Genomic DNA, 14,011 nt, shown 5'->3' with positions numbered 1-14,011 from the left:
AACATGAGCTTTTTAGGAGACATTCTGTATTCAGAACCATAATAGCAGAAGAGACAGAAGTGAGGTCAGAAGTCAGATTGGGGGATCCCCTCCCTTCCTCATACATAGTATTAACCTTTTGTGTGTGTGTGTGGTACTGGGAATGGAACCCAGGGACATTCTACCTCTGGGCAATACCCCCATCCCTATTTTTTATTCTTTATTTTGAAACAGGGTCTCATTGAGTTGCAAATGGCCTCACTCACTAAGTAGCTGAGGCTGGTCTCGAACCCGGATCCTTTTGTCTCAGCCTCCCAAATGCTGAGATAACAAGCGTGAGCCACCACACCTGGCTCAGTACTAATCTATTTTGCATGACTATAAGGAGATACCTGAGTTTGGGTCTCTTTATAAAGAATATGGATTTAAGCCAGGCCTGGTGGCGCACACTCATAATCCCAGTACTTGGGAGGCTGAGATAGGAGGATCGTGGTTCGTAGACAGCCTCAGCCACTTAGTGAGGTCCTCTGCAACTTAGTGAGACCCTGTTTCAAACTAAAAAATAAAAAATAGGGCTGGGGGTATAGCTTGGAAGTAGATTGTCCCTGGGTTCCATCCCCAGTACCACACACATACACACACACAAAGAATAGGAGTTTATTTGGGGCTGTGGTTCTAGAGGTCCAAGGTCAAAGGGCTATATCTGGTGATGGCTTTCTTGCTCTGGTGATGACTTTCTTGCTGAAAGAATGCAGAAAGGTGGCACAGGGTATCAAATGGCAAGGGACAGGGAGTGCACAATCTGGTCTCTGTTCCTCTTTCTTTTTTTTTGGTGTACCTGGGATTGAACCCAGGGGCATTCCATCTCCAAACTACCCTAGCCCTATTTTATTTTTTTATTTTGAAACAGGGTCTAAGTTGCTAAGTTGCTGTGATCTTCCAAGTACTAGGATTATAAGCATTAGCCATCATGCTTGGCTTCTATCCATCTTCTTAAAAGCCACCAAGAGAGCCAGGCGTGGTGATGCACGCTTGTAATCCCTGCACTTAGGAGGCTGAGACAGGAGGATTGCACAGGTTTGAAGCCAGCCTCAGCTACTGAGTGAGCTCTCAGCAACTTAGTGAGACCCTGTTTCCAAGTAAAATAGAAAATAGGTCTGAGAGTATAGCTCGGAGGTAGAAAGCCCCTGGGTTCCACCCCTAGTACCACACACCAAAAAAAGCCACCAAGATTCAGTCACTGGGGTTTCACCCTGATGACCCCATCTAATCCTCATCACCTCCAAAGGGCCCCTCCAAACACCATGGTCAGATTAAGTTTTCCCCCTCTTAATTCCTTACAGTGGGAATTAACTTTCAACATATGAACCCTTGGAGGACACTTCTGCCATATCCAAACCAAAGCACTCACTCTGCCTTTCCCCTGCAGCTACTCCTGCTCCAAGTGAGAAGGGAGATGGTGTGAGGACACTGCTTGAGAAGGACGAAGCTGAAAACCAAGAGGAAAAGCCAGAGAAGAACAGCAAAACTGGGGAGAAGATGGAGACAGAGGTTTGTCCCCTTAGGCCACTTCTGAGGAGAGGGAACAGAAGGGCCTTGTTGGTCTTGGCAGGCAGGTGCCTGGAAGCCCTCTGGCTTACTTTGACTCTGTTGTCCTCTTTCAGGGTGATGCTCCCAGCCCAGCCCCATCACTTGGGGAGCGGCTGGAGCCAAGGAAGATTCCTGTGGAGGATGAAGTGCCGGTGGTACCTGGAGAGATGGAACCTGAATCTGGGTACCGAGGGGACAGAGAAAAGTCAGGTAGGTGCATGCCCTTAGAGGTGATGGGGGGATTAGAATTATGGAGTTCCCTCTTCTGGGGTCAAGGGATGAGGGTGACATCCTTCCTATCCCCTGCCCCCTCCCACAGCCACAGAGCCGACGCCAGGAGAAAGGGGGGAGGAGAAGCCGTTGGATGGACAGGAACACAGGGAGAGGCCGGAGGGGGAAACAGGGGATTTGGGCAAGAGAGGTAATGGGTGGAAGGACTGGACACTTGGGTCCCTAAAGGGATCAGGGGAGGTGGAGTCGGGACCAAATACCTGGGTCCTGGGTGGGCAGCTGTTGGAAAGGCCAGTTCAGCACAGGTAGTGAATAGTCTTGGGACCTAAAAGGAGGCTGTCCTGAGGTTTGAGCTTTGCCTCATCTGCCCTAGCAGAAGATATAAAAGGGGACCGGGAGCTGCGACCTGGGCCTCCTCGAGACGAGCCACGGTCCAATGGGCGTCGTGAGGAGAAGGTGGAGAAGCCGAGGTTCATGTTCAATATCGCAGATGGTGGTTTCACAGGTGGGGAGCTTCCCATCACTGTGTGCTCCTAACTAGTATCTGTCCATCCTCATAGGGTTTCTCATTTAACCTGAGACTACCTTTAATTCTTTTTTTTTTTTTTTGCGGGTCTGGGGAATGGAACCCAGGGGCATTTGACCTCCAAGCTACACCCCCTGCCCTATTTTTTATTCTTTATTTGAAACCGGGTCTCACTGAATTGCAGAGGGCCTCACTAAGTAGCTGAGGCTGTCCGCAAACCGCAACCCTCCAGGTCTCAGCCTCCCAACTGCTGGGATTACAAGCGTGCGCCACCACGCCCGGCCTTTTAATATTCTTTATTTTGAAACCGGGTCTCACTGAATTGCAGAGGGCCTCACTAAGTAGCTGCGGCTGTCCGTGAACCGCAATCCTCCGGTCTCAACCTCCCGAATGCTGGGATTACAAGCGTGCGCCATCACGCCCGGCAGAGACTACGTTTAATTCTAAATCCCTTCCATGAAACAGGCCCATACTGATTCTGATCCTTGCTCTGAATCTTCACCTAACTCCACAGCTATGTCTAATCCCACTTTTATTCTCACCTTAATCTGACCTTCTTTGATAACTATTCCTCACCCCAAACCTAACACTCTTCCTAAGGAGCCATTAGTTCTCTGACATTATTCAGATTCCCATCTGTAGCTGCTTGTCAGGCTGGATGTGGTTTGTAAACCCCCATGACTCTTTGTCTGCTATTCTCTTTTTTCAGAGCTTCACACACTGTGGCAGAATGAGGAACGGGCAGCTATTTCCTCGGGGAAACTCAATGAGATCTGGCATCGGAGACATGACTATTGGCTTCTGGCCGGGATTGTCCTGTATCCTTTGATACAAGTACAAAGAGAAAAAGATTCTCTCAACCATAAGACAGGGAAACTACTGGGAAGATGTGTCCACACTCAGAGAAGAGAAGCTTTGCCACACTGATGTCAGGGACATCAGACCAAAAGGAAGAAGTGTGTGGGGGTCACACACTTATAACCCCAGTACTTGGGAGATTGAGACAGGAGGATCACAGATTTGAAGCCAGCCTCACCAAGACCCTGGCTCAAAATTAAAAAGAGCTGGGGGTGTAGCTTGGAGGCAGAATCCCCTGGGCTCAATTCAAAAAAGAAAGAAATGTTCCCCAGCCACACCATTCCTGTTACACTCCTTGACGGTCTCCTTTCCTTCATTGGCAGCCATGGCTATGCACGGTGGCAAGACATCCAGAATGACGCTCAGTTTGCTATTATCAATGAGCCATTTAAAACTGAAGCCAACAAGGGCAACTTTCTGGAGATGAAAAATAAGTTCCTGGCCCGGAGGTTCAAGGTAGGGACGAGTGAAGAAAGGAATAGGGTGGAAGAGGGGCTTGAGTCAGAAGGGGGACCAGATCTGACTGGGACCCAGGAAAGGAAGGTTAACACCTTGAGGCCAAGACTGAAGTGCAACCTCGCACTGGGGACCGTGGTCTGCATCAGGGTTGGTGCCAGTTGCAGGGGCCATGGCTGGCAGGGCCTCACCTTCACCACACCCTGTGCCCTCAGCTCCTGGAGCAGGCGCTGGTGATCGAGGAGCAGCTGCGGCGGGCGGCCTACCTGAACCTGTCACAGGAGCCGGCGCACCCCGCCATGGCCCTCCACGCCCGCTTCGCCGAGGCCGAGTGCCTGGCCGAGAGCCACCAGCACCTCTCCAAGGAGTCGCTGGCAGGGAACAAGCCGGCCAACGCCGTCCTGCACAAGGGTAAGGGCCGCGGCGGCCCCGCGCGGGGGAGGGCCCACAACGCTGCGTAAGTCTTCACCCCGCACCCCTCAAAATCTTCCCACTCCCCTGACCCCTTTACCCTTTGAACCACCCCCCTCTGACCCCTAACCCCACCCTGATCCACTGGCACCCCTTTGGTTTTGAGCCTTTAGCACTTGTGCAAGCCAACCCTCCCCCATGCCTGATAGTGACCATGTTAGCACCCAACAGACACTGTGTCCCAAGTAGTGGGACCTCTTCCCTGGGGGTGGAAGCATACACACCTGCTGTACCACTCTTGTCACCCATTTGAGGCTTTGGCCTATGTATACACAACAGTCCTTAGCTCTGATCCACAGATCACATTCCCTCACATGTATCTCATTCACCCTGTGAGGCAGAAACTACCTCCCATCCACCCCCTCAGCCTCCCTTTGAAGCTTCCCTTTGACCTTCAACCCTTCCCCCACACCCTCTTACCCTGATGGTTATAGATTAAATCCCAAATCCCTCTAACATCTAATCCTACCTGGCATAGTGCCTGACTCCTGGCCCCTCTGATCCCTGTTCTAATGCCTTGAATCTCTAATGCTGACCCTCTAACCTCCCTCTCCCTTTATACATTTAAACCTTAATTCCTGGAATCTTTGATACCACTGGCCACCTCCCACGCCTCCTTACTATTTCCTCCCCATCACCCCAACCCCCAACCTCGCTCTTCCAGTATGGGATGTTCTGACGACTCCCCGCCCCCATGTCTTCCAATGTCTTCTCCTACCTCCCTTTTCTCCATCTTCCCTTTTTCTTCTTGATCTCCTGTCCTCTGGTGATCTGGTCTCTCTCTCTCCCTGCCAATTTTTCTTTTGTCCTGAGTTGCTCTCTTTTTCTGTCTGCTCTGTCGCTTTCTTCCATTGCTCTGTCACTTGGACTCTTTGGTGTCTTCCTCTCTTTTTCTGACTATATCTGTCCATCTGACTCCTGGTCACTTTTCCTGGCTCCATCTCTCTCTTTCCCTGTCTTTCTCTTGCCCTTCTTTCTCCGTGGCCCGGGCCCCAGTTCTGAACCAGCTGGAGGAGTTGCTGAGCGACATGAAGGCGGACGTGACCCGCCTGCCAGCCACGCTGTCCCGAATACCCCCCATCGCAGCCCGCCTTCAGATGTCCGAGCGCAGCATCCTCAGCCGGCTGGCCAGCAAGGGCACGGAGCCTCACCCCACACCGGTAACCCTCTTTCCCCCTAACTCGTTTTCCCTGTCAGTGCGCCTCCTGCACACACACAAACACTTCCATCAGAATCCTATACCATGTGGCAAAACACCCTGCTAGACCACAGCCTTCGCCCTGCCTGTGCCACACCTTTTGTAGTTCTGGAGCAGGGCTCTTGTTCCCACGCAGCTGCTTTCCCTTTCAAAGACTGGACTCACTAACCTCAGCTTGTTTCTCTATTCCAGGCCTTTCCCCCGGGTCCCTACGCCACACCTCCAGGGTACGGGGCAGCCTTCAGCGCCGCACCCGTAGGGGCCCTGGCCGCCGCAGGCGCCAATTACAGCCAGATGCCTGCAGGGTCCTTCATCACAGGTCAGCCGAGGCTTCCTGCTTCTGCTTCCCCCACGGCTCCTTTGCCAGGCTCTGTCCCTGCTCAGCTCCCCTGTCCTGCTCTAGCCACCTCATCCCCTTGGAAGTACTCAGTACTTTAGGGAATGAGTTGTTCTGGGCTTTGTTCTCCCCAGCCCTTTGTTAACGCCTCGACTTTCTCCATTATCAGAAGCCTCCCCCTGGGTTTTAGTGGTTCTGTGGCTTGGTATCTCCTACCTCCATTCAGGGTACCTCAAGGGAAATTGAATATGAACTCAGAAAGGGTTGGAGTGAGTTGGGACCTGCATTTGGTCATGTGGCACAAGGGGCCTTTAGGGAGAGACGCTCACCCTAGACTTCTTACCCTTGCCCAGGAAAATCAGAAGTGGCAGTGTAAGAATATGCTCTTGTCAGAAAATGACTTTTGAGAGCCATGTGGGCACTGACCTTTCCATACCCCCTTCCCAAATAGCCGCCACCAACGGCCCTCCAGTGCTGGTGAAGAAGGAGAAGGAAATGGTGGGGGCACTGATGTCAGACGGGCTGGATCGGCTGGATCGGAAGGAGCCCCGAGCCGGGGAAGTGATCTGTATAGACGACTGACTGGATCCCAAGCCTGCCCTTCACCCAGGCCCCGTCCTCGAGGCCGACCCCCTGTTCAGGCCTTGGGGCCTGCTGCCAGTCCTCCACCTTCCCCGCCTGCTGGGCCACCACTGGGCTAGGACCCCCTTTGCCCCTCTGTGATTCCTCTCTTCAAGAAGGGCCCCTTGTCTTTCTCTACCCCCATGCACCTTTCCCACCAAGCTCTGAAAACTGTGCTGGTGTGCAGAGATCTAGGTGGGAGATGGTTAGCAGGGTCTTCTAAATACCTTTTTCCCCCACCGCCAAATATACACAGCTTCCCAGTAAACAGTTGTGGGGAGGAAAGAGGTGGAGCCTCCCCAGTCTCTTTTCCTGCATAACCAGCTCCACCTCCTGCAGAAGTGGGGGATTATCTTTGCCTGGCCTTTAGGAACTTTTATGGGGAGAAGAGCTTCCTAGAGAGGAGGGGGACTTTTAGAGAGGGAAGAGAATGAGCCCTGGGAGGGAGAAGGGAAGAGGAGGGGTGGCTGCATGTTACCTTCCCCTACCTCTCCCCAAATGGAGGGCGGAGCAGCTACAAGGGAGGGAGTCAATCGCTGTTCAGCCTCAGAATAAAGGCGCTCTTCACTGGCTCAGTTACCTCCTGTGTACCGGCAATTTGTGTTGGGAACCTTCCTCTCCTCCAAGGACCACCCCCACAGAATAATGGCTGGGTGATATTCCCTCAAGCCAAAGAGGAGCTCCCCAACCTGTTCTAGGAATCCAGGTAATCTAGAAAGGGTGGGAGAGAATGCAGTGGGCCAGACATGGGGCAGACCCCTGGTCTGGGGCTCAGGTTCCTGGGGACTTCTGCCCTCCCTCCTCCAGGCCTGGATACAGACTGAGTCAGGCAGGGGGCCTGGTCAGGGGACCACTTTGCTGGTGGGACCAGAGCAACAAAGTGGAGGGCTGGGGAGACGTGGGCGCATCCCCTTCCCAGAGGGGCTGGGGAGTGGCAGTTTGCATGGCGAACCTCCCACTTCCTCTCTGCTGCCCTTTTACTCTCTTGCTGCCCTTTTCCCAGTTCTTCACACCCACTCCTGGTCTGTCCCAGCCCCCTCTTCTGTATCAGGTTTATTGGTTGTACATATAAATTATACTTTCCTTTCTGTGTGCTCTGTTATTTTTGGCTGGGGGGGAGTCCTTGAGGGAGGGATAAGGATTATTGCTTTCTACCATTTCATATAATCTTTTTCTCTCTTTTAAAATCTTGTGACTTTTCCTCATTTTTGTCTCTTGGATCATGCACTAAAACTGGAGCCCTTTTTCCAACCTCAGCCATGTGATGAGCTTACTGTAGAGATGGAAGGTGAGCAGCAAGATCCCTGTGGGTCTTTGCAGCCCCAAAGGCCTGCAGGCAGAGGGCTTCCTGGACAGAAGTATTGGGGAGTACCAGGCAAGGGTTATGCCTCCTAGTCCTTTGCACATCTTTCCGCTTTCAAGTTGCTTAGTTCCCCTAAGAGTCAGCAGAGGTCACTACAACTCCACAAGTTAAATTCTTATATGAAGCAGAACACTTTTTAAAGGCATAGGGGTCAGACCTGCATACCTTGCTAAAGATGTGAACTGCTGGACGCTTTCTTTGCATGTACTGTTTACTAACACTCTCAAGAATTTGAGCAAGGCCAGAGGCTATATCTTAATAAGAAATCAACATTTATTGAATACATAGTATACATTAACACTGTTGTCAGCCTTGAAGATAAAACAGTCACAGGTCAGTCATTGCTCCATGGAGCTCACACTCAGTGGAGGACACAGAACATAAAGTATGAGGAAACAAGGCCTTGCATAGTAGAGGCTGGGGAAGGGGCTCTGGACACAAGGAACACTTAGACTTAAGAACAGAAAAATGAGCCGGGCATAGTGGCACACGCTTTTAATCTCAGCATTCAGGAGGCTGAGACTGGAGGATCACAGAAGACAGCTTCAGCTACTTAGGCCCTCTGCAACTTAGTGAGACCCTGTTTCAAAATAAAGAATAAAAAAATAGGGCAGGGAGTGTAGCTCTCAGAGGTTGAATGCCCCTGGGTTCCATCCCAGACCTGCAAAAAAAAAAAAAAAAAAAAAAGCAAAATATGGCTTTAAAAGTGGATGTTTAGGCCGGGTGTGGTGGCGCACGCTTGTAATCCCCGTGCAGGAGATGCCGCAGGTTCAAAGTCAGCCGCGCTGGCTTAAGAGACCCTGTTTCCAAATTTAAAAAATATAAAAAATAGGTCTGAGAGTGTAGCCCGGAGGTAGAAGGGCTTCCAGAAACCCCAGTACCACCACCAAAAAAAAAAAAAAAAAAAAGTGGATGTTTAGAGCCGGGCGTGGTGGGACATGCTTGTAATCCCTGCGCTTGGGAGGCTGAGACAGGAGGATCGTACAGGTTCAAAGCCAGCTGCGCTGGCTTAGGAGACCCTGTTTCCAAAAATTAAAAAGTATAAAATAGGTCTGGGAGTGTAGCCCAGAGGTAGAAGGGCTTCCAGGAACTCCAGTACCACCAAAAAAAAAAGTGGATGTTTATAATTTGTCAATAATAAATAAAATTAAGCTGGGTGTGGTGGCGCATGCTTCTAATCTCAGTACTTAGGCTGAGACAGGAGGATCAAAGGTTCAATGCCAGCCTCAGCAACTCAGTGAGCCTCTCAACCTAGTGAGACCCTGTTTCCAAATAACAAAATCAGGCGGGGGGAGGTGTAGCTTGGAGATAGAATGCCTCTGGCTCCCATCCCTAGTGCCAAAACAAAAAAATAATAATAATAAGGCTTGGAGACCCCTAAAAAATTGAGGTCTATACTTAAGTTCACTTTTTTTTTTTTTTTTTTTTTTTTTTGGTGGTATTGAATCCAGGGGCATTCTACCTCTGAGCTAAAACCCTGCCCAATTTTTTATTATTTTTTTATTTATTTAATTTATTTTTTGGTGGTCCTGGAGATGGAACCCTTCTACCTCTGGACTACACTCGCAGATCTATTTTTTATATTTTATTTGGAAACAGGGTTTCTGAAGCCAGCGAGGCTGGCTTCGAACCTGCGTGATCCTCCTGTCTCCACCTCCTACACCACCATGCCCAGCTTTATTTTTTTATTTTGAAACAAGTTCTCATTACATTGCAGAGGGCCTCACTAAGTAGCTGAGGCTGGCCTCAAACCAGCGATCTTCTTGTCTCTACCTCCCAAGTACTGGGATTATAAACCTATTCCACCATGCCTGGCTTCACTTTTTTTTTTTTTTTTTTTCTTCTTCTCAGTACTGGGGATGGAACCCAGGGCCCAGGGGCACTCTACCTTTGAGCTACACCCCCACCCAGCCCTATTTTTATTCTTTATTTTGAAACAGGGTCTCAATAAATTTCAGAGGGCTTCACTAAGTTGCTGAGGCTGTCCACAAACCTCAATCCTCCTGCCTCAGCCTACCAAATGCTGGAATTGCAAGCATGTGCCACCATACTCGACTCTTATTATTTTTTATTTTTTTGCAGTACTGGGGATGAAACCTAGGGGTATTGTACCTCCAAGCTACACCCCCAGATCTATTTTTTAAGTCTCTTTCTTTTTGAAATGGTCTCATTGAGTTGCGAAGGGCCTCGCTAAATAGCTGTGGCTGTCCGTGAACCAAAATCCTCCTGTCTCTGCCTCCTGAATGCTGGGATTGCAAGCGTGCGCCACCACGACTAGCCCTAATTCACATTTTTAACTCAGAGAAAAATATAAAATTTCCTCAGCAACTATTACCTTAAATAAGATAGTATATAAATTGTGCCTTAAATATTCCACCTACAAATGGTGATATCCTAGAGTATCTAGTACAGTACTCTCTTTAAATTTACATGCACACAAATCACCTGGCATTGTTAAAATGCAGTCTGATTTAATAAATCTGGAGTGAGATCCTCTGATACTGCACTACCAACAAGCTCCCCACAAATGCCATCACTGCTAATTCTTGACTGTGACTGTACTATAAATATTTACAAGACTTTAAAATAGAATTTATGGCATACAGTAGGTGATGTCCCATTATGGGACAGAGTCTAAAATTATACAAGCATCCTTTTTTCAGTAGTTCCAGAGTATCCCTGTGACAGTAAAGATAACACTGATAAAAAGTTTAGGTATTTTGAATCCTTTATCAAATGGCTCTCCCTCCCTTGATATGTCCTAACTAGGTACCCTAATTAGGGTAATCATGTAAATGCTCTTTGGAGCTTCTAATACCTGCCCTAGCAAGCTGAAGACAGATTGTGAAATGAAGCAAGGCCACTAATCACAGTCAGGGAGGCATCTCAGTTATTTCTGGAACACAGAACTGGGAGTGGGGAGACAGTAGGCATACCAGCATTCTTATGTTCCAGAAATGAGATAAAAGTGACATGAAAATTAGCCTCTTATTCCTTCCCATTTAAAAAAAATTTTCAAGCCATTGACAACTGCTAAAATGGGACCTGTTGCTCCCACACACCACAGTCGCCCTGGACAAAAGCCAAAGCCACAGCTAAGAAAACAGTCTGTTTTCTTCCCACAGCAACGTAGGCTTTGTTTATACCATCCCTGGGGCTGAAAACGTAATGCTGGCAGTCAGCGGATGGGGGCGAGTCCGTCTAGGAGCCTCCTAGCTCAGCATCAACACCCCCCGGGACGTTCCCTCCTGCCGGGGCTCAAGTCCCCGTCAAGTGCCAATCCAGTCTTGACATCAGCCCATGGGCTGCAGCTCCCACCTTCCTTCTGCTATAGTTCTCGGGTCCCTCGAGTTCCCGGGTTACAGCGTACAGCAGGTCACGTGCGCAAGGTCCTTGATCTCTGGGCAGTAGAGCACTAAGGGGAAGAAGAAGCTTTAGTAACAGCCGCCGACCCGGCCTCCCTCCGCGCCCTCCGCGCCCCGCCCCTCACCGTTGCTAGGCAGCGGACGCCGCCAGCGGCGCGCGGGCTCCAGGACCCGGCGCCAGAGCCGCCGGAGCGCGCGCCACCCGGCGCCCCCGGGCCCCGCCCCCTCCTCGCACGCGTCCTCGCCGTCGCCGCCGCTTCCCGGGGCCGGGATCCCCGCCTCCTCTCGCCCGCGATCCGCCCGCGCCTTTTCTTCCAGTCGCGCCCACAGGTCCGGGTCGAGCGGGACCTCCGCGACGCCGCCGCGCGGGAGCGGGGAGGGCGCGCGGCAGAAGGGGCACGTGACCGCGCGGCGCAGGCGCACCACGCGCGCGGCCGCCCCGCCGCCGTCGCCGCGCGCCGCCAGCTCGCGCAGGCAGGCGGTGCAGAGCGCGTGGCCGCAGCGCGCGCGCGCCGTGCCCGGCAGGCGGCGGGGCGCGCGGCCGTCCAGGTTGAAGGGCCGGTAGCAGATGTGGCAGTCCAGCTCGCCCGGCTCGGGAAGGGAGGGCACCCGCACCAGGAGCTGCATGGCGGCCCCCGCGGACTCAAGGGCGTCGCTCCGGCGGCCGTGGACGGAAGGAGCGGCCCTCCCGAAGGAGCCCGGGTCGGATCCTGGGGCCGGCGCCGCGGCCTCTCGCCGCTTTTAATAGTGAGGTCCCGCCCTGTGGGCGGCACGCGGCTGCCGGCCGCTCCCCGCCGCGGCACGCGTGGGGGCGGCGGAGGCGCGAGGCTGGGAATGCCAGCGATGGCGAGCCGGGGAGTGACCCAGCCGGCGCCAGCACTGCCCCGGGGGACACACCACCTGTGGCCCTCCCCGCAGACCCCTGCACCCAGCACAGGGCCCGTGCTGTTTAGATGTGTGCAAATCCCCAGGTCCCTTTCTGCACTCCAGCCCTCCCTCGGTCACCGACCCAGGTCCCTGAAAGTCCCTTGACCCGCTTGTCACCTGCTCACACTTGCACAAGCCCCTCACACTGGCCTCCTAAGTCAGTGGCACTGCCTCTACCGCCCGATTTGTAGTGGGCTCCTCGACATTTGAACGGATGCGGCATTGCAGTAAATTTCAATCCACCCTCAACTCTCCCCGATGTTTTGATGACCTCCTTGTGTTCTTGTAAAGCTGGTTTCTCAAATGTCATTCTCCCCAACTGTTCAATCTCGCTGACATCTCAGCCTAAGGAGAGACCTAGATTCCAGGTTCATACCCTCAGGAATGCTGGGAATCTTTTCCTTCCAGAGTATCCAAGCCCAGACACCCACACGCTATGATGGCTTTCGCAAGGCAGCCCCGCATGACTTCTGACTCAGGGGTCTGACTTCCCCCACAGGTAAACAGGACATGGTGCTCAGAACCCACGTCCCCTCATCACACCCTGCTGCCTCCTCAACCCCCTCCCAGTACCTGCAGTCCAGGTTCTCTGGTGGAGGCTAATAACAAGTCTCTGCCCAGCTGGCTTGGATATAAACCCTAGTCTCTGCCAGCAGTTGTGACACTGTGTGACACTTTGTAAGCAAGTTACCTAATTTCTCTGGGCCTATTTCCTCATCTACAAAAGATGGATAATATTAACGACTGAAAGAGCTTATGCATTTACAGTGCTTAAAATTGTGCTTGGAGCTGGGCGTGGTGGCGCAGGCTTGTAATCCCAGCATTTGGGAGGCTGAGACAGGAAGATTGTGGTTTGAGGCCGGCCTCAGCTACTTAGTGAGACCCTTGCAACTCAGTGAAACCCTGTTTCAAAATAAAGACTAAAAAATAGGGCTGGGAGTGTCATTCGGAGGTAGAATGCCACTGGGTTCCATCCCCGGTACTGAAAAAAAAAAAAAATCGCGCTTGGTACACAGTAAGTACCAGGTAAGTAGAAACTATCATTATACGCTCCCAGTCAATATTGTGTTCGGCACCTAGTATTTTCTACACCCATCTCTTTTGGTCAATACAAAATGGGTTTCTCAAACCAGGCGTGGTGGCGTACTCAATCTCAGCATTTGGGAGGCTGAGACAGGAGAATCTCAGTTCGAGGACAGCCTCAGCTACTTAATGAGGCCCTTTGCAACTCAGTAAGACCCTGTTTCAACATAAAGAATAAAAAAATAGGGCTGGGAGTATAGCAGAGGTAGAATGCAGCTGGGTTCTACCCCTAGTATCACACACATACCCCCCCCCATGGGTTTCTCCACACCCATAGCATTTACTGGTTTATCATAGGTACTATAAAATCTTTTTTTTTTCTAAATTGTTAAAACCTAGAGTGTAGGCTGGGTGTGGTGGCCCACGCTTGTAATCCCACCATTTGGGAGGCTAAGTTAGGAGGATTGTGCTTTGCAGATAGCCTCAGCTACTTAGGCCTTTGCAACTCAAAGAGCCTGTTTCAAAATAAAGAATAAAAAAATAGGACTGGGGGGGGGTAGCCTAGAGGTAGAATGCTTCTGGGTTCTATCCCCAGGACAAAAACAAAACAAAACAAAAACCTAGAGTGTAATCATTTTGTGAAGATTTATACTTTTTTTTTTTTTGCAGTACTATGCATGAAATCCAGGGGAATTCTACCTCCAAGCTACACCCCCAGTCCTATTTTTTATTCTTTATTTTAAAATAGGGTCTCACTGAGTTGCAGAGGGCCTAAGTAGTAACTGAGGCTGTCTATGAACCGCGATCCTCTTGTTTCAGCCTCCCAAATGCTGGGATTACAAGCATGAGCCACCATACCCGGCTGAGTTATTCCACTTTTTAAAGCAAATATTTCAGAACTTTGGAGTTGTATTGTCTTCATGGTCACATAGAACCTGTCTACTTACTCCAGTGAAACTGTCATAATTCAAAACTTTTTTGAAACTACCCTATGGAAAAGTAGGCCTCACATCCTGAAATATCTTCAGTTGATGATAAATTTTCATCTTTTTTTTAAATGCAGTAC

At 51.0% G+C, this 14,011-nt stretch overlaps 2 protein-coding genes and 1 long non-coding RNA gene across 3 annotated transcripts in view; 2 read left to right on the top strand and 1 right to left on the bottom strand.

Annotated features, from left to right (window-relative positions):
* The window catches only part of CHD3 (chromodomain helicase DNA binding protein 3), a gene marked incomplete at both ends in the record, with an annotated part of 28,968 nt that extends 22,740 nt beyond the window's left edge, over positions 1–6,228 (top strand). Inside the window, 10 exons of the mRNA XM_080712126.1 lie at positions 1,409–1,530; positions 1,644–1,779; positions 1,889–1,990; positions 2,177–2,305; positions 3,036–3,144; positions 3,508–3,640; positions 3,856–4,051; positions 5,108–5,271; positions 5,502–5,628; positions 6,098–6,228. Coding sequence (XP_080568252.1) covers positions 1,409–1,530; positions 1,644–1,779; positions 1,889–1,990; positions 2,177–2,305; positions 3,036–3,144; positions 3,508–3,640; positions 3,856–4,051; positions 5,108–5,271; positions 5,502–5,628; positions 6,098–6,228 — 1,349 coding nt within the window. The remainder of the gene's footprint in view (positions 1–1,408; positions 1,531–1,643; positions 1,780–1,888; positions 1,991–2,176; positions 2,306–3,035; positions 3,145–3,507; positions 3,641–3,855; positions 4,052–5,107; positions 5,272–5,501; positions 5,629–6,097) is intronic.
* Positions 1–14,011, top strand: part of LOC308275117 — a 562,357-nt gene that overhangs the window by 488,876 nt on the left and 59,470 nt on the right. The gene's annotated exons all lie outside the window — the stretch shown is intronic.
* Positions 10,990–11,622, bottom strand: RNF227 (ring finger protein 227; the record flags this gene model as incomplete). Its single annotated transcript, XM_080712296.1, has 2 exons — positions 10,990–11,045; positions 11,121–11,622. The coding sequence occupies 2 exons, from the start codon at positions 11,620–11,622 to the stop codon at positions 10,990–10,992; spliced, it is 558 nt and encodes a 185-aa protein (XP_080568422.1).

The sequence above is a fragment of the Muscardinus avellanarius genome (genome assembly GCF_963383645.1).
Source record: "Muscardinus avellanarius genome assembly, chromosome: 16".
NCBI classification, from domain to species: domain Eukaryota; kingdom Metazoa; phylum Chordata; class Mammalia; order Rodentia; family Gliridae; genus Muscardinus; species Muscardinus avellanarius.
This window is presented reverse-complemented; position numbering and strand designations above follow the sequence as displayed.